This window comes from Anolis carolinensis, chromosome 1 (assembly GCF_035594765.1).
Source record: "Anolis carolinensis isolate JA03-04 chromosome 1, rAnoCar3.1.pri, whole genome shotgun sequence".
NCBI lineage: Eukaryota > Metazoa > Chordata > Lepidosauria > Squamata > Dactyloidae > Anolis > Anolis carolinensis.
Window position 1 is genome coordinate 22,370,185 of NC_085841.1, and position 19,332 is coordinate 22,389,516.

Consider the following 19,332-nt stretch of genomic DNA (forward strand, 5'->3'; position numbering starts at 1 on the left):
CATAACAGGATTTCCTTTTTTCCTTCCCCCTGCAGCTCCCATCTGCTCAAATCTGTTTTAAAGTGCCCCCTAAACTTCTAGAGATTTCGGATGGGCATCTATCTCCTCCTCATTGGCTGATGAGCAGTTATTGCCACTCCTCTCTCTAGTCTATAACATGGTGGTGTGATATGTATTCTCTTCTTTTAGGTACTGGCTTACTCCTGTGTTTACAGCTACTATAATCAAGATACTGAAAAGATGGATATCATGGAACAGCAATCAGAAAACCTAGAGCTGCACACCAATGCTTTGCAGATCCTTTTGGGTTAGTAAAAGTAATTGAGGCGATGGTGCCATGCAGGTGACTGGCACTAACTTTAAAAGATAGGGTCATAGAATACTGGTAGTGAGACCAATAGAGACCACTGATTACTGGGAGAGATGATAACTGTGTTTCCTCATTGCCATCATACTGTATCACTGCCATCCATATACCTGGGCTGGATTTTAGCTCTGTGGCATGTAAAAGCTTGATTACATAATTTTTAATCTACCAAAGTATTGTTTTTCTTCAGATTTTTTTGTGATTGAACTTTGGCCTGCACAGGTCTTTATCCCATGATGATTTCACGGTCAGCTTTTCCAATTTACTCTAGTCTGAAAAGCAATAAATAGTTCTGTGAAAAGCCCTTTATAAAAAGTATGCAGCTGGAATAAACTACCTGTATTAATAATAATACAGGTTGACTATCCCTTATCTGAAATGCTTGGAACCAGAAGTGTTTTGGATTTCAGGTCTTTTTAGATTTTGAAATCTTTTATTTGCATAGGTCCCAAGAATAAACATTAAATTAATTTATGTTTCAGATACACACTACACACAGATTGAAGGTAATTTTATACACAGTATGTTTAATAATTTTGTTGATTAAACAAAATTTGTGTATTGTGAACCATCAGAAAGCAAGGGTGTGACTATCTTGGTCACGCATTTGGACATTTAAGATTTTGAGTATTTTAGAATTTGTAATTCCAGATAAGGGATGATCAATCTGTATCCAGCCATCTTTCAAGCTTGTATTTATTGGAGGTGGGATATGTACTGCTATCATAGAGTAAGTTTTAAGATGGAGACTACTGGAGTTTCAAGACGTTTCCAGCTTGAGTTCTGCATGCCAAAATACATATCCTTGTTTGGCCCACTCTCTGTTCTCTTTTTGCTGTTCTTTTTCTTTAAACACACTTTAAGCTTTTACACTCTTGATTAGCTTTTAATTGATTCCAACATAAAATATTTTAATGACTATGTTTTACTATGTTTCGATTTTGTTTTTAACTATTTTAAATTTAATGTTTTAGATAGATTGGTGAATTTTAAAAATCCTTTGTACTATATATTATTCTAGCTATTTTTTAACTTGCATAGTAAGCTGCTTTTGTTCCCAAGCTGGAAGAAAGATGGGATATAAATGGTGTGACATTGGGAACTGTGGCTGTAATACACATTGCAAAGTAGTCATGTTCTGTCCTTCTTTGCACTTGAGGGTATAGCTTTTTAAATAAGTGCCTTATGTATTGAGGCTGGATGTACCCACTGTCAGTACTGCTTGTTTCTTCCACCAAGTCCCTTCTACAAGTTCTGCCACAGTCCATTATAACCACTAGGATTTCTACTCCATAACAAGCAAGACGAGGAGGTTGATCAAGTGGCAAGGTGAAAAATGGAAGTTTGAACTCTTTTTTTGTCCATTAATGGAACTAAGTCCTCAATAACAAAGGAAGAAAAAAACTGGAACACTATTTTGCATTTCATTTCTAAATTTATTTTGGAATTCAATGTGAGGAAAAATGAGACCTCCTCCTTGCCTATCTGCAATATTTGTGAGTTAGCTGATTCAGTTATACTTGTGGTTGTTTCTACTTTGTCTGAAGCCTGACTAATATTGCTGTTTTGGCCTTTTATTTCAGAAGAGACATTGTTGCAGTGCCAAGATCTTGCTTCATCTATTCGTCTGCTCAAAGCAGGGCATTTTAATACTGGTCTAGAGTTGGTACGCAGGATCCAAGAACGACTTCTTGCAATTTTGCAACATGCTACCCAGGTGATTACTATATTTTTCCAGCACAATAAAAAAATGATAGCAGAAACGCACATCTAGATTCTTGGATTCTTAATTGGTGTATTTTGTTTAGAGGACTAGGCTTTGGTGCCAACATTTTGACCTTTCTTTTTGCATGGCAGGATTTCCGGGTGGGATTTCAGACACGACAAGGCTCTGAACAGAGGGAGATGAAGTTATCCAATGTGCCTAATGCTACTCCTGGTTATACAGAGTGAGTTTGATTTCATGGATGACCAGGATAATAGAACGAGCAATCGCTTTTTTTCCTAATGAGATGCAATAAGGCTCAAGGTAACATCTAGAGTGAGGGCATGGTGAATTGAAATATTTAACCTGTGCTGCCTGGGCCTGTTGTGTGTCTGGATTCATTTGCTCCTTCTGTATCCATTATCATCAAGTTTATTTGTCTGTATGCAACATTCATTAAAAACATTTTGATAATGCAGGATACTACTAACATATTTACATTAAACAAAGGAATCTCAAAGGGGATTTTTAAAAAGATGCAGGAACAAAATAATAAGTTATTGGATAAAATGTCAAACTAGCTACAACAACTTATCCTGTTTGCAGCCCACTAGTGATGTAATTAGGAATTTGCAGTGGATTTTTTGGGCTGTTACTGTGAAGGTTGAAACCTTGATTGTAATGGGGTTAGAATTATCTGACATCAGATCACAAATGAAGCAGCAGATGAAAATTATAACATGTGCTGGCCACTAAATGTATTTTTTTTTTTCACAGACTGGTTTTTGAGGAGGCATCAGATTCACCTGACACAGATGATGGCAAAGAGGAGGATGATGACGAAGATGAGGAGTATGTCCCTGACTGGCAACCGGAGTATGATGATGAAGATCTTGATGACGACAATATTTCCTATGATGATGAATCAGAAAATCTAGAGAGGGATTCGTTCTTCTTTGAAGATGAAGATGATGTTTATTAGTAGAGTTAGCCTTCTGACAGTTCAAATTCACCAAAATGAATTCTGGAAGAAAATGTCTGTCACTGATAGCCCTGTTCCTGCTGCATTTTGTACTCTGCTTTTGCCAAGGTCAAAACCAGCAGAGAGAAGACTAGGTTTCAGTAAGGTGGGAGGAAGTTGCATGTACGTTTACAGGAAGGGCAGTTTACTTTTTGAGATGGCTACCTTGTGATTTCTGTCAAAATTCACAAGGCTGCTGTGCCTAGTTACATGTGAACTTACATGAGTTCTTTGGAGAAGAAGCAGTCATTGAGACCTGTGTGATTTTTTTTTTTTACATCTTGGAGAGTAAGACCATAGAGGGAGGCTTTACTCCACTACAGGCCTAGAGAGATTAAGGGAGTGTCACATGTCACTGGTGTGTTTGAAAGAAAGCTTACACACCATTCTTGCCTGTACTCTCTGTACCTTATTGCCCATTTGCTACTATTATGCAGAAACCCCACCTTGGCAAAATTTAGTTGATTTAATAATCTTGCCTAGCAATGATAAAAATACCACGAAAGTAACAATACACCATTATGCTTTAGTCAGTGATTTTTATTTTCCAGTAGTAATATTCCATCAAGCAAATAGATGGAAATACCAATGCACGTGTGCACATAACACATCAAATCTCTTATGGATTTTTGTCTGCAAGAGAAATTTTAATTTGTGTTCCACCACAAGTTTGGAAACTAAGAGCAATGCTTTTAATTTAACTGCAGTATAAAGCACTCTACTGGACTTGAGTGCACAGGGGTCTTTCAAGCTGCAGAGAGAGCAAATTAGAAGATTTAGGTCATTAATGTTTGGAAATGAGCGCTAATGAAATTCTTAAAACAAAATGTCCCAAACTGAGCAAATGTGTCCTGCTCTTGAAGTGACATGTAGTTCTTTGGGTTGTCATTGCTCTGAACGGACATGGTTATATGTGCATCTCTTTCATCAAGAGGCAAGTTTTCTGTACCTTTTTTGGTTCCTTTGTCATTGGAATCATTGTTTTCTCTTCTTGTAGATGGGAATTCTTCAGGATGTAGAGGTTCAAAAGTTCGTATATATAATATAAATATATATATATATATGCAGAAGCTGAAAATGTTCAGATTATGCTTTATCTTTTCTTGAAAATGAAAAGGAATCCTGAAAGAACAAGATTATACATCTTTTGTTAATTAAATAAACCGTTTTTCTTCTATTATTGTCTTTTGTGTAGTTTTCTTTTATCCTGCTTCTTGCACCTTTCCAAACCTTTTTTCTAAGTGCCAAGAAAGATGTTACAAACGAAGCAGCATTTCTGCTTCATCATGTATGTATTTCAGTTTTCCTATCACAGCTTGATTTTGTGGTTTGGTGGCAGCAGAATGTAGGAGGGCAGTGCCATGTATTAATGTGACATTACAGAGAAAATATAGAGTTACTGTATGTCCTTACAAACATGCATATCATTAAGACTCCAGTCTCAATTTTAAAGAAGAATCAAGAAAAAGTCCATATTCTGTGAAACTTGAAACAGTTCTCTACAGGGCTATTTAAGAAACTAGGAAATATATATATATACACACACACACTATTTATTTTAATTGTGGACTTTTACGGTTTTAATTCAGGTGTGGTAAATGGAGTTTTTCTGTACTCTTCTTTCCTGTGTCCCATAGCTCTAAACCTAAATTTCTTCTGGGTTGTGTGTTTTCCGGGCTGTATGGCCATGTTCCATAAGTATTCTCTCCTGATGTTTCGCCCACATCTATGGCAGGCATCCTCAGAGGTTACCTCACAACCTCTGAGGATGCCTGCCATAGATGTGGGCGAAACGTCAGGAGAGAATACTTAATGTAACTTGGTCATACAGCCTGGAAAACACACAACAACCCTGTGATTCTGGCCATGAAAGCCTTTGACAACTAAATTTCCTCTCTCGCTAAACTTACCAGTAACACACTCATCTTTTCAGTGCGCGAATTGTACTATTTTTCAGCTCATCGCAATGCAAGAACTATAAATAAAGTAAGCCTTCTAAATATATCAGGATGGAGATGTATAATGTGTTGAACAGATGAGAACATTAATAAATCTTGGATAGGGGATGAAGTGTCAAAAGGTAACAAAGTAAACCTAAAGCTGAAAAGTAGCACCTTAGTTTAAAATATTTACAAGTAGCTAGAGCTAGCATGCTATAGTGGTGAGGCCTTAAACCTACACCTGTTGATATACTCTATAAGCTAGCTGGCATTGCCCCCCCCCCCTTGATGTGAGACAGGAAGTTGCTTCTAATTGCAAGAGAAATAAGATAACATTGTGAAAGCCATCCACTGTATGGCTATCAGCCTCCTCCCAGTAGACTTAAATCAATGAAAATTTTTATGAGAACTACCACTTCTCTATAAACAGCAAGAATATCCCTGTAGACAGAAAAATGAGGCAATCCCAACAGCATGGCCTCCCACAAGGGCAAACCAAGAATGGACAACTTGGATGTCCCTAAACAGACTCAGAAGTGGAGTTGGCAGATCAAAAGACAACCTGACAAAATGGCACAACCTAGAAGACTTCCACCTTGTGCGACTGGAGCAGAACAAACAACTCAGCATCTATACACTTGTCCACAACGCCTGCCTCATACACAGAGGAAGGATTGTTTAAAGCTACAGATAATACAGTTGCTGTTGCCCGTTTTTGGTCTAAAACTAGCAGCTTGTGATCCCTTTATTTTATCAGTTTTAAACTTATCTATTTATGCAATGCTTTTGACACTAAATAAAATAATTCTGTAGGCCAGGGTTCAAGTCTCTTCTTGGCCAAAGAAGCCCCCAATGGGTGATCTACGGCAGGCTTTATTCTCTCAGCCTCGGAGAAAGGCAAAGACAAAAAATGTTACCCAGAAAAATCTGTGATAGGGTCATCTTAGGGTTGTCCTAAGTCACAAATGACTTGAAAGCACACAACACAGTAAAGATCAGTTAATCAGAAAAGAGTAAAATATCTTGCTTATGGTAAGTTAGAAACAGTGGAGCCTTGTCAGAAAGTCATCTGAAGACTAGAACAACCACACTAGTCTTTCTACTAGGCCACACTTCAAATAGAGAAAACGTACTGCAGAGCAATTCTTTTTTATTTCTATTTGTTTTCCAGATTCATTTGGGTTGCTGCCATTATTTTAAAATTTAAATGCTTCCTTTGGCTGGAATTCATGAATAACAGAATACATTCTGGGCCACGATCTTAAATTGCCTATCATCTTGGCTCAGTCCGAAAATAAACTTTAAAAAAAATAAAGATTGAATGAGAACCACTTGGAACTCTTAAAAGAACAGGCATTCTTGTTTTTAACTTTTATTACATCCTCAGATAACATCCCTGCTTATTTATTCTTTTTAGAATTTAAATCCTGCTTTCCTGTGTTTATTTGCCATTATCAGTAATTTTCAAATACCAATACATCCCTTATACACAATTCCATAGTCTAAAATTCTCCAAAATTCTAAACTGTCCACCTTTGCCTTTCCCCACTTGTCAAAGTGCAACCTCCTGAAAAGCAAACCCAGGCTTCCCAACAGCCTGCGGTTGAAGAGGATCCTACACAACCTCAATCTAGGGAGTCAGGCACTAATGTTATCCCTCTGCAACAGTAGGAGACAGAAATTGAAATGGGCTTGATTGTGCTTGAATGCCATCTCACTGGGCAGTCCTTGCAGAAAACCCCCTCTCACTGCCTACCGAAGTCCAGATGTTCATGCTCTTGCTGCTCCAACACAGCTTCTGTGGTGTCTCGGCTGTCAGGATCATTGGTCTTTGTTGGCATGAGACACATCGCTTACAAAGTACCCAGAATGCCAGGCATGCACCAGTCCAAGTCCCAGGTCCCTAAGACATTGACATTGATAGTTGTGCTGGGCCTAACATAAATGGGTTCCCACCCTGACACACTGATAACCATGTAGCCTGTTCCACATAAGCCTGAGCTCAAAAATGAAATGGATGACTACTGCTGTCCGACCTCCCTCACTAGTGCAAAGAGCAGCAGACAGATTACTAACAGGAGCTCACTACAGGGAGCATATAGCCCCGCTGTTAAAACAGTTCCACTGGTTGCCTGTGTGTTTCTGGGCCCAATTTAAAGTGAAGGCTATTACCTACAAAGCCCTAAAATGTTCAGGTCCAGACTATATGCGTGACTGTTTTTCCCCTATGAATTCCCTCAGGCCCTGAGATCCACCACACTGGGGAGGCCCTTCTCACGGTTCCACCACTGTCACAAGCGCTGTTGGTATGGACAAGGGAAAGGGCCTTCTCGGTGATATATGTTGTTTCCTAATGCTTGCAAGTGGGGTTTATATCCCTGTGGAATAATGTCCAGAGTGGGAGAAAGAAATCTTGTCTGTTGGATAAGGAAGAAAAGACAACAACATATCTCAAAAATAGAAATAGGCAGCGAATTGGTGGTTACAGACAAAGAGATATTAGACAAATTTAGGATATTCTACGAGAACCTATACAGCAAAGACAATATCGATAAAGAAAATATAACTATGTACTTAAACCAATAAAGTCTTCCTAAGATTTCGGAAGACGTTTTTTGTATTTCAATGCTCCCCCACTTTTTATGTAGTTGAAACCTTCTCTTAATAAAAATATTTTTAAAAAAAGTATATGTTGTTTCCTAAAGCTTGCAAGTGGGGTTTATATCCCTGTGGAATAATGTCCAGGGTGGGAGAAAGAAATCTTGTCTGTTGGAGGCAAGTATGAATGCTGCAATTAGCCAGAATGATTAGCATTTAATGGCCCTGCAACTTCAAAGCCTGGTTGCTTCCTGCCTGGGGGAATAATTTGTTGGGAGGTGTTAGCTGCCCCAGATTGTTTCCTGTTTGTAATTTCCCTATCTTCTAAGTATTGTTCTTTATTCACTGTCCTGATTTTAGAATGTTTTAATGTTCTGTTCTATTATATCAAAGTAATTTTTATATTTTATATTTATAATCTTATATTATCTGCTTAGAACTGGATTATATGAGGCCCCCTTCTACACAACTGTATAAAATCCACACTGAACTGGATTATAAAGCAGTGTGGACTCAAGATAATCCAGTTCAAAGCAGATTATCTTGGCCTTGGCATTCTGGGTTATATAGCTGTGTGGATGGGCCTCAAATCTACACTGCCATATAATCCAGTTCAAATCAGAAAATCTGTATTTTATAGACAGTGTGGGGGCGTGCCCTAAGAGGGTGGGGCCTACCCTTCTGACTGGTAGACAGGGGGAGACCGGCTGTTCTGCGTCCGTGCTTAACTAAATTAACTGGAAGGCACCATAGCACAAAGAACAGATCGGAGACTGTATTTGGCAAATCAAAATGTTTTATTAATAGACAAATTGAACTTCTTTTCCTCTTGGTTGCCACTATAAAGTCTCTGTGAGGAAAGGAAATCTTTGAAGTCTATTCAGTTCTGGATAGTTATTGCCACACAGTATAAAGTCCCGACATGACTAGATTCTATGTATCTTTGCATTGACTTTAATACAATGTTGACATGACTTTATGTATCATTGTCTTATATGCTTTTTAATCTAATTTGAATACAATTCTGATGTGACTTGAATTAATACAGTTCAGACATGACTTCAGTTAATACAGATCCAACATGATGTGAATTTCTGCACACCTTCTAGCTTCCTATGCTTCCTTCCAGTGCTACACTAACTGACAAATCCTGACAACAATAACTGCCATTTCGAAGCTGGGAGGAGCTGAGACTAAGCTCTGCCCCCTTAGAACCTTGCAGGGAGAGGGTAGCAGGTGAGAGCCTTCTGGTGGTATGACAATAGCTATTCCTCATCCTCTAATTTGGACTTTATTTTTCTAGGTTTTTTTGTTTGAAAGACATAGATTGGATGACTATGTCATTTGTGGCCAAATTTGATGTGATTTGGTTCAGTGGTTTTGTTGTTTACTCCATGGGGAAAACGCAAATCACATTTATATATATATAGATTAAAAACTTGGCAATGGAAGCTGGCCTTTGAGAATGACTAACACAATTTAAATAATGGAGGATTTAAATGCTAACTGGTTTATTGTTTTAAGAAGGATCGGGTTTGTAATCCTTTTAATCTCAACTGTCATATACCTCCTTGTCCATCGGTGATGCCATTCTGAATTTTATTAATATGTTAATGTGTTTCATGCTTTTAATTATTGTGTGATTTAAGTTTGATTTGATTGTATGTTTATTATGAATACATTGTGTTTTTTTCTATTGTAAGCCACCCCAAGTTCTTTCGAGGAGAGGGGGACAGGATATAAATAAAGCTTATTATTGTTGTTGTTGTTGTTGGTGTGAATTCACAGAAGACTACTCGAAGAACTACAGTTACAGGTAAGCGACCTGTTTATGAGCAGGAAGACAGAATACGTATAGTATTCTTAGACTGCATTAAGTTTCTACATTATACATAGATTTTAGATGTGTGAATGGGTAGCTCCAATACAAATTTTCAATTCTGTGCACTCAGGGAAGTGTGAGGAAAAGACTTACCCACCTAAAGGTATCAAATAAATTGGAGGGATCAGCTTTGCTACTTAAGTGCTGTCAGAGGAGCTGTTTGTGGGGTAATGAGAAAAGTCACGAAATCGCAGGGGTCCTAGATTAGGTCTCCAGTGGTCTCTTCTCAGTACAGAAGTGATGACACTTTTCTCCTGACTTAAGGATCATTTAAACATGGTGCTAATGTACTAATACCCACTAGCCTCTCTATGGGCATTGGATACTGCTGGAGTCATTCTGTGGGATACAGTTCCTTTGCCTGCTTTATCACTTGTTTTCTCCAGGATGTTTGAAGAAATCTTGTGACACAGATAGACCGCAAGGCTAATTGTCTGGAGTTAGCCTTGTCCATGAAGTACAGTGGACCCTTGGTATCCGCTGGAGTTTGGTCCCAGGACCCCTGTGGATGTTCACGTTCCATGATTTATAATGGTGCAGTAAAGTGATGCCCTTACATAAAATGCCAGAATCAAGGTTTGGAATTTGTTTTATTTTTAAGCCAGAGATGATGAAATCTGTGGATATCAAGGGCTGACTGTATCCTTATTGTAAATTGCCTCCAGTGGTGTCAGATTATCATAAAATGACAAAATCTGAAGGTTCTTAAGTCCCTGTATATACACTGGCATAGATAAGCGGAGCCACTTATATAAAATGGCAAAATCTGTGTCTGATCAAGTCCCATTATATACAATATAATATGATGCCCCTTCTATAAAATGGCCAAATCCATGGGTGCCATTTCTGAATCAGCACCTCAAATAACCAAACTGAATCTAAAGTTGACCAAAAACTGATTTGTAATCCTTTTGGTACTAATGTTGGTCCCTGGCCAAAGTGGTCCCTAGTTTAAAAAAAAAAAAAAAAAAAGGTTGGGAACCATTGGCTCATAGAGAGAGATGCGTTTGGACAGGTAAGCTGGGCTAGAACTTTGGGGTCACCACAACATGAGGAACTGCATCAAGGGGTCGCGTTGCAATAGGATGGCTGAGAACCACTGAGCTGGATAGACATATGCCGTGTGTATGGGTTCTGGAGTAATGAGGACACAGGGTGGGTATGAATGGAATGAATGAAGAGTGCAGGCAAGAGGCCGCCGATGCCGCTCCCGCACGTGCGCCGCCCGAGGCCAGGGCGGGGCGGCGTTGCTGCTGCTGCGGCTGGCGCTGATGTCAGTCTGATGCTGCTGATGCTGCTGCTGCTAGGCGCGCGGTGCATTGTGGGAGTATCCCGCCGCCAGCGCCTCCCCCTCCTCCTCCTCTTACCTTCTGCCGCCGCCGCGGTCCCTTCCTTCCCGAGGAGGCCAAGCTTGGGAGGCGGGGGAGAGGATGCTCCCCGGGCGGCCCCCGCAGCCGGAGGCAGGTCCGGGAAAGGGCAAGACCAGGCCAGAACCGGGGAAGCATCCCATGACAGTGCCGCGCTCACTGGCTGACTGACTGACGGGACTGGGAGCGCCGCCCTCACCAACGGCTGCGGCAGGTGAGTGAGGCAGCGCGCGCGGGCGGGCGGGCCGGCGGCAGCGTTTTCAAGTCTGCCCCTTCCCCACCACTTTGGGACTTATCTGTATTTGGAATGGTAGCATTTTCAAGACCCCCCCCCCTCCTCCTCTCCTCCTCCTCTCCTCCTCCTCCTCTGTAACGGTCAAATTTTTTGACAGTCAGGGTTCCTCTGCGGAAAAGGGCTTGGCAAGCGGTGCATTGTGGGACTTGTAGTGCCCTCCAAGGACAAGGCCTGGAAAGGAATGAGGGATTTTTTGTCTCCCCTTGCACCCTTTTTTCCTCCAGTTCCCAGGACGCCCCGGGGTAAGATTGACGTCCCGCTCGGCCACTCGCGAGCAGGCAATGAAAGCGGCCGGGCCAAAGGAGGAGGCGAGCTTTTAAGCGAGCTGCAGTGCGGGCAGAGGGCTGAGGGAAGGGGGCGGGGCCTCGCAAGGGCGGGCCTGCCTGTCTGCCTGCCTCAGGGTCCTCCCTCCCTCGGGAAAGGGAGGGGAGGTTGACATTTATTGCCTCTTGAGGAGTGTTGGGTTGCTCATATGGCTGCCCTTGAATGGGATTGTTTTTGGGTGTGGATGCAAAGAACATGACAGGTTGTTATTTTTTCAGTGGGTGCTTTTACACCAGGCATGGGCCAACTTGGGCCCAATGAGTCTAAATCAGGCTCCCACCACTCCTAACAGCCTCAGGCCCCTTCTTTTCCCCCCTCAGCCCCTCAGGGAAAAGGAAAGGGCCTGAGGCTGTTAGGAATGGTGGGAATTGAAGTCCAAAACACCTGGAGGCCCCAAATTGGCCCATGCCAGGTTTAGACGAGTCCTTTGAACATTTTAAAGGAGTGCATTCCATCTCATCTTGGAAGCCAAGTACGGTCTGCCCTGGTTAGTCCTTGGATGAAACGCTGGCAAAGGAGACCCAAGTGTAGGCTATGCAGTATTTTGGAGGAAGGTACTGGCAAAACCACCTCGCCTAAGAAAACATGATGGAATTCATGGGGTCAATAGGTGACTTGGGGCCCTTCCACACAGCCGTATGAAGCTATAAAGCCCTAAACGATTTGGGACCTACCTATTTTTGTGATCGCATCTTCCTCTATGAACCGGTGCAGTCTCTAAGATCTTCTGGGGAGGCTCTCCTCTTGCTCCCACCCTTGTCACAAGCGCGGCTGGTGGGGACAAGAGACAGGGCCTTCTCGGTGGTAGCCCCCTGCCTCTGGGAGATCAAATTGGCACCCACCACCTTTCGCAAAGAGCTAAAAATGTGGATGTTCCACTGTGCATTTGATTAGACGGTTCCCCAGAAAACCTTGGCCCCAGCTATGACTACAGTCCAGATTTTGGTTTCCCACCCAGCCAGGGAAATCCACTGGGCAACCCTGGGCGAGCCACATACTTTAACCCCCCCCCCCCCACACACACACAAAATCCCATGATTGCTACACTTTAAAGTTGCCGTAAGTAGGAAATGGAATTAACGGGAACACACAAACAACAAAAGAGTGATGATGGCAATTTTGCTGTTCGCATATCTTCAACCTGCTCACCTCCCTGGCTGGAGATCTCAATTCAGGAAGATTTGTAGATATGCCTGTGAAATAAATAATCACTATAACATAAACAGTACTAAAGAACACAACATTGAACTAATTTGAAAGGCAACATTAAAGTTTCAGGAAAGGTTGAAGATTGGCCATTGGGAAATGGAGAGAGGAATTTGTCATGGCATATACTTATTATATATGAGGCATAGAACCTTTTAACAGCACTTTATGGGATAGTGTAAGTGGAGAAATAGAGTAGATCACACAATATGCCACTTCTAACTCTACAAGACTATGTAAAGCAATGGTTCCCAACCTTTGGGCCTCCAGGTGTTTTGGACTTTAACTCCCAGCTGTTAGGAAGTGTGGGAGCTGAAGTCCAAAACACTTGGAGGCCCAAAGGTTGAGAACCACTGATGTAAAATGAGGCTAAATTAGTTACACTTTGTTAAGCTGGTCTGGAGTATGAGAGGAATGAATGCATCCTGATTAGTAAATGGTATGCGTGTGTCAGGAAATTCAGAGATGGTGGTAGGAGAATGTGGCAAAAGGGAATGATGGAGAATTCAATCTGAACAGAATGTAGAAATTTCCAACAGCATGTTGTTTGTCTTGGTGAAATAATAAATTGTGTGCAATAGTCAAATGGTTATCTTGGGTGGCCAAAGTGTTGGTTGAAATGGAATAATAGTGTAGAATCCTATAATGAGAGATAATAAAAGTAGGCTAGACAACTAATTTTTGCAAGGTATAAATATTTGAAACTATCATGAAGAAGAAACTCTTCAGGAAGGGACATGTTAAGAATGAAGAATTCACACCTTCTGCAGCCTTTTACTGGCTTATACAAATTCAAAGCCATCTCCCCCCAATTATTTTGACTGCTTTGTATTTAAATCACTGCAGGCTCTTCTACCACAGAGATCAGATGACTTATACTACCGATTAAAGGCTGGCCTTCTAAGATTTCTAGGATTATCTTTCTTAGAGCTCTGTTTTGAATAGTCTCTCATTTGTCACGTCCTGCTTGATATCCTGTTATGAGTAAGGTGCCAAGAGAGTATCAATACACAATCTAACTTTCTGAGTTTTGGATTTCATGCTTTCTCTCCAGATTTTAGTTTAAGGAATGTCATTGTTGTGAGAGTCAGATACCTTATGATCTGGTAACTGCATGACTAGGTCATGATCTATCCAACCCAGTTTGTGTTATGTCAGATCATGATGAAAAATTTTGACAACCTGGAAAATTGTAATTTTGTCCTTTCCCACTAATTATAGGTTTCTAATGCTTTTTAGCATTAGTAACAATGAAACTTTTGAATGGGTTCCTTGAGCATCCTAATTCAATGCTTAAGTCTTTTTATTTATCCATTTGGTTATTATATGAATGGTTTGTGCTAGGGGCTTATTACCACTTTTGTGTGCTTGCCTCAGCAATTGGGAGTTTGATCAAAAAAGTTATGTCACCATGATAACAGAAGTTTTGACCTAGCTTATCAAAGTAGAATTTACTGATTGCTGTGCAGAATAAATTTCAACAAGTGTTTATTTAAGATTCCAGTAGGCATTGAAGATACAACTCTGCTGTGTAGGAGGAGTAGAGGTAGATTCTTTTCCATATGAATTAATTTCTGAAGTTCATGTGCTCTTCTTTAGATTCTTTTTACTGCAATCTTGTTACATGACTTTGTTTCCTGTCTCCTTATATAAAATAATTTAGTTGAGTCCAGACTTACTTATAGTAGGCCATTAAAATCAGTGGGACCTAAATCAGCAATGCCCCATTTCTACTTGCAAGTCTACTTTAAACTTAACTTAAATCTGGATCCAGTCCAACATATGACAATTTTTACTGGTTAGTTTCATTTAGTCCACAATTTATTATATATCAAAAACTTAATTAAAATAGCTAAAACTATGAAATTTGATCTTTCTTTGAATTATTTTCACTGGTAAACATATATTAAAAATAGGCAAAATACCTTTTTGAAGAGCTTTTGGTGTCAAGAGATGAAGTCTTAGAACAAACTTAAGGATGCTAGTAGAATTGGCTGCAAGGTTTGAGAGAAGAAATTGTGCATTTGAAATGGTAATTTCTTGAACAAATACACACTGTTGGTTTATAGAAGATCTTATTTAAGATCATACTTTGTGTGGCAGCCATACTAATATTCTATCCAATTTGGTACTGTCATCAAATTTCCACAGTCTCAACCCCAGACTCCTGTTCAGCATTCTTATTTGGAGATCCTTTGACTGATAGATGGAATGATGGAAGATCTCCTCCAGCAGATCTTAAAACCAAATTAAGCCCGAATACAGCTAAATTTAGTCCCATTCATCCCATTGTTTCTAGACTAGCTGTGACTTAAGTCTAGATCCAACCATATGGGCCTGAATTCTGTTCAGAGAAGCAAAACTTAGGAACAGTTCTTCTAGTTTGTATCTAAATTCTTTAAAAGTGGAGATTTCTATAGGTTTTCTTAGTGGGTATGGCTAGATTTCTTTGCTTAAGTTGCTTTAACTTAATTTCTAGTTCTGAGTTGACATTGTGTAATGGAGTTTTACTGGGCTTCTTGAGTTCTTGGTAGTAATAGCCAGGGACATCTCATAGTTGAAGTTATATAGAACCTCTTCCCTGGATTGACCTAATAATCAATATGGAGTGAAGCATGGACTATTGAAGGACCCGTTAAAAGAATTGATTAACAGTTGATCTTCAATTCAGTATTTGGCAGTCTGTGAGGAAGCAGATTGAACTTGGAATGAGAATTTTTGAACTGTAAATCTCTGGTTTCCATCCTTGGCTATGTTTGTTAGGGTTGTTGAGAGGTGTAGTTCCAACAGCATTTAAAGCATCACTCATTAACCTGTCTCCTGGGTTGTGTGGAACTGGAATTGTGCTGTTCTAAGAGCCTGTGTGGGGTAACACTTTGAGCGTTGGGCTATAACTTTGGAGACCAGCTTTTGAATCCACGCTCAGCTATGAAAACTCACTCTCTCAGCCTCAGAGGAAGGCAAAGGCAAACCCCATCTGAAGAAATCTTACTAGGAAAAAATGTTATAGGTTTGCCTTAAAATCCCCTTGAGTCAGGGAGCTCCCGGTGGCGTAGTGGTTTAAAGCCTTGTGATTTGAAGGTTGAGTTGCTGACCTGAAGGCTGCCAGGTTCGAATCCCACCCGGGGAGAGCACGGATGAGCTCCCTCTATCAGCTCCAGCTCCATGCGGGGACATGAGAGAAGCCTCCAACAAGGATGGTAAAAACATCAAAACATCCAGGTGTCTCCTGGGCAACGTCCTTGCAGACAGCCAATTCTCTCACACCAGAAGCGACTTGCAGTTTCTCAAGTTGCTCCTGACACGAAAGAAACAACAACAACAAAAAAACCCCCCATGAGTCAGAAACAACATGAAGGCACACAACAGCAACAAAAAAGCACAAATATGTTTTGTGGCCATTTTTTGTCATTCTGTTAACAGTGGTCAGTGTTTTTGGTGCTGCTGATGGTGGCCCCTTTGTCAAAACATTTTATATTTCTGTTTGTCTCATTATTGAATAGTAATATTCAGTTAGAATCCAGAAGAGAGGTAAACTCTGAAAATATGTTAATAAGTCTCTTAGCTTATATTGTGTTGCTGATGTGCACCAGTCTTTCAACAGTTGGGGACTGAAATACAAAGAGATTTTTTTTCACATCTTGTCATGTGAAGGTTGGCCATGCCAGAAAGTTAAGAGAAAATTTAAATTCCACTCTAATAAACCTTAATGTTGCATCCTAAGCCCAAAGTGAAGATGATTGAGGAAATTATGTTGGAGTAGGGATTACATCCATTGTTCCAGTATCATGTCCCAATTGAAGGTTTCTCCTGTGCTGCTGCACGTGTAGAGAACAATGCCCCATATAAGTCCTTTCCTCCACTCCTGTGAAACTAATAACAATATTTGGGGTGGGAAGATTAAATTGGGAAACAGTTAATCTTTTGTCAGCATTACTCTGTAAACTTGAGAAATATTTGAAGCTGCTATTTTTTCCCTTCTCAAGATGAGAGATTCATTTCTTAAGTCATGTCTAGATTAGCCCACTTAGACAAAGTCAGCAAATGAATAAATGTTCATAATTTTTCTTATAATTACTAAGTTTCTCACTATTTTCCATTACTTGTGATCTTGCTGGTTGTGGAAAAGGACACAAATACTGAAGCTGTAGTCCAACTTCTGGAATCTTTATTCTTGATTTTTACAGTTATTGCTGATTCATTTTCAAACATTTTTATAGCCCAAAGGGTTAGAATTATGGAATTTGTAGCATACAATTTGTCCCCTCCCACCAAACTTTCAGTTACAAAACAGTACTAATTGTTTAGTAGTGGTTGACTGAAGAGTTTGTTAACACTAGATATACAGTACTACCTATCTTGAATCTTGCTCTTGCAAAATGCACAATCTAGATTTGTGAGTGATTTGAAGTGCATCTCCATCAGCTTATTGCTGATTCGTTTAATGCACAAAATCACACGCAGTGAACTCTGCATATTTTTAAATGACTGAAATAATTCGGATAGGAATTTCCAAAGCTTATTTGTGTTGGATTTTTTGCTCAGTCTTATTCATTCATTTTTCTTAGTTATAAATTTCACAATATATGTGACATAGCCATAAGATTTCTTATGTTTATAAGTTTCAAGCCCTTTACTCCGTGACAATTGTCACCTTTAAGGAAAGAAAAAAACCTTCCACTTCAGGAGATGTGTTTTATATTCAAATAGCTGCCCAAGTTGGGCCACAATCGTTGCCTTCTCCACAAATAAAGCTGAAGACTAGAAATGATAGGATCGCTGGCAATTAATTCAGCTAGAACTTTGCTTGCATGAAGCAGTTCTGAAGAACACTTCTAAATTGTAATGTTGTTTGCTTCTGAATGTTACACTTACATTCTATGAACCATATTAAATTATCCAATCACTTTAACTGCAGATGCCAAAAATTGTTTCTGAGATCTTCTGTGCACAAAGTATAGATTTACTATCAAGCTTTGATTCCACTATTTTATAGAGGGAACATCCAAGAGGATTCAAATGACACTTCAGAGACACTCTGGGTCAGAAAGTGTGCACCTCACATTCTGTAGTTAGGAGATAATCTAATAAATAACCTGTGAGGATGGTATTCCTTGAACTGAGAGAACAACCATTAACTAAACTAACTACTGTAAATGAGACATTTAGATCAGACTTTGAGGTGCCACTTTTTTCCTAACTAAGATACAAGGACTGTTTTCCTAGGACTGATTTTTAAAGAGCTTTAAAAATCATCCCAGTAAAATTACTTGATAAAAACCACAGACTCAGTTATGAATGGATTACTTAATATTGTGGACTTTGCAGTTATATTTATTTTTGTGTTACGGTCTTGTAATGCAGAGCTGTGGTAACATGTATATCTCATATCCTTGTTATGTTGCCTGTAATATACTGCAAGAAAACTGACCGTTTTAAAGTTTATCAGGGTGAGGGTTGATAAAAGCATGAAGTAAACATGTTCCTTTTTGTAGATTTTTAAAAAATTACTTTTATTTGAAGACTCAATCATAATTTTGAACGACAGGGGAACCATCAGACAGGAAATGAACATATGTAACAGAGGCAAAGCCAGGGTACATTTCAGGAACTGATCCAAGGAATACTTTCAGATGAGGCTTGGATGAGGATCACAGCTAGAATTAGCATGGAGCAGCAGGGAAGGAATCGAAATCTAAGGAAGACAAGTAATGAAGTAGGAGCCGGAAATGCAAGTAGAGACAAAAAGTAAGAGTATCTTTTGAAGCAGGAAACAGATGGAATATGAAACAGAAGGGATTGAAGTAGAAGCAAAGCAGAGTCTCACCAGTGTTTTGTAAAGTATGCTCAAGAACTTAAGAAAAAAAATCTATAGTAAAAAATATATACGAAGGTTTGTCCAGTGGATCATATGTAGCCATCCCCATGTGGTGATGGGTAGATCATTATGGGCTCGCTTGGAAATTACAATTTCCTGGTAAGCTGTATGATTAAATCAACTATAAATTCAGAGAAATCTAAGGTGAGACCGAGAGTTTAATGTGGTTAAAATTTTAAAAAGAAAGAAAAAAAGTTAAGACAGAGATGGAAACTTTTTTATTTGTATTTGTTGAATCAAGTGTAATTTAAATGAAATATGGCAACTTTACTGCTGTAGAGGTGTTTGGGCCCTATTTGTACTACATTTTCTTTCCCATTCCAGAAAGTACCCTTTTTAGTGCTAAATCGAATTCTGTTTGGATAATGTTTAAAAATAGGCAATGATAATAATAATAATAATAATAATAATAATAATAATAATAATAATAATTCATAGAATTGTAGAGTTGAAAGGAGCCCTATGTGCCATCAATTCCAACCTCCTGCTCAACGCAGGGTTTCCAATTAGACAATTCCCAGCAAGTAGGTGTCCAGCCACGTTTTGAAGATATCCAAAGAAGGTGATCCCATTCATTCTCTAGTCTCTAGTCAGTTTGTTCAATTGCTAATCTGCTCCCACTGTCAAGGAGTTCCTTCTAATGTTCAGTTAAAATCTACTCTCTTGTAACTTAAAACCAGGAAAACTAATTCTACTTTCTGAGGCTTTTGTTGTTATTATTATTTTATCTATCTCTCCCTGTGGATCAA

At 39.6% G+C, this 19,332-nt stretch overlaps 2 protein-coding genes and 1 long non-coding RNA gene across 7 annotated transcripts in view; 2 read left to right on the forward strand and 1 right to left on the reverse strand.

Moving 5' to 3' along the window:
* Nucleotides 1–4,270, forward strand: part of LOC100561099 (cullin-9) — a 78,163-nt gene extending 73,893 nt beyond the window's left edge. For all 4 annotated transcript variants that reach the window (XM_016991761.2, XM_008104907.3, XM_008104908.3 and 1 more), the window contains exons 38-41: nucleotides 190–307; nucleotides 1,951–2,084; nucleotides 2,225–2,316; nucleotides 2,850–4,270. In XM_016991761.2, the coding sequence (XP_016847250.2) occupies nucleotides 190–307; nucleotides 1,951–2,084; nucleotides 2,225–2,316; nucleotides 2,850–3,054 (549 nt within the window). In that variant the 3' untranslated portion in view covers nucleotides 3,055–4,270. The remainder of the gene's footprint in view (nucleotides 1–189; nucleotides 308–1,950; nucleotides 2,085–2,224; nucleotides 2,317–2,849) is intronic.
* The window catches only part of LOC134296375 (uncharacterized), a 36,295-nt gene extending 25,281 nt beyond the window's left edge, over nucleotides 1–11,014 (reverse strand). Inside the window, exon 1 of the long non-coding RNA XR_010003100.1 lies at nucleotides 10,881–11,014. This is a non-coding gene — a long non-coding RNA (uncharacterized LOC134296375). The remainder of the gene's footprint in view (nucleotides 1–10,880) is intronic.
* Nucleotides 10,956–19,332, forward strand: part of ttbk1 (tau tubulin kinase 1) — a 159,917-nt gene continuing 151,540 nt past the window's right edge. The window contains exon 1 of one of the 2 annotated variants that reach the window (XM_016991760.2): nucleotides 10,956–11,094. The gene's annotated coding sequence lies outside the window, so the exon portion shown is untranslated. The remainder of the gene's footprint in view (nucleotides 11,095–19,332) is intronic. The other variant, XM_062971131.1, reaches the window with a different exon arrangement.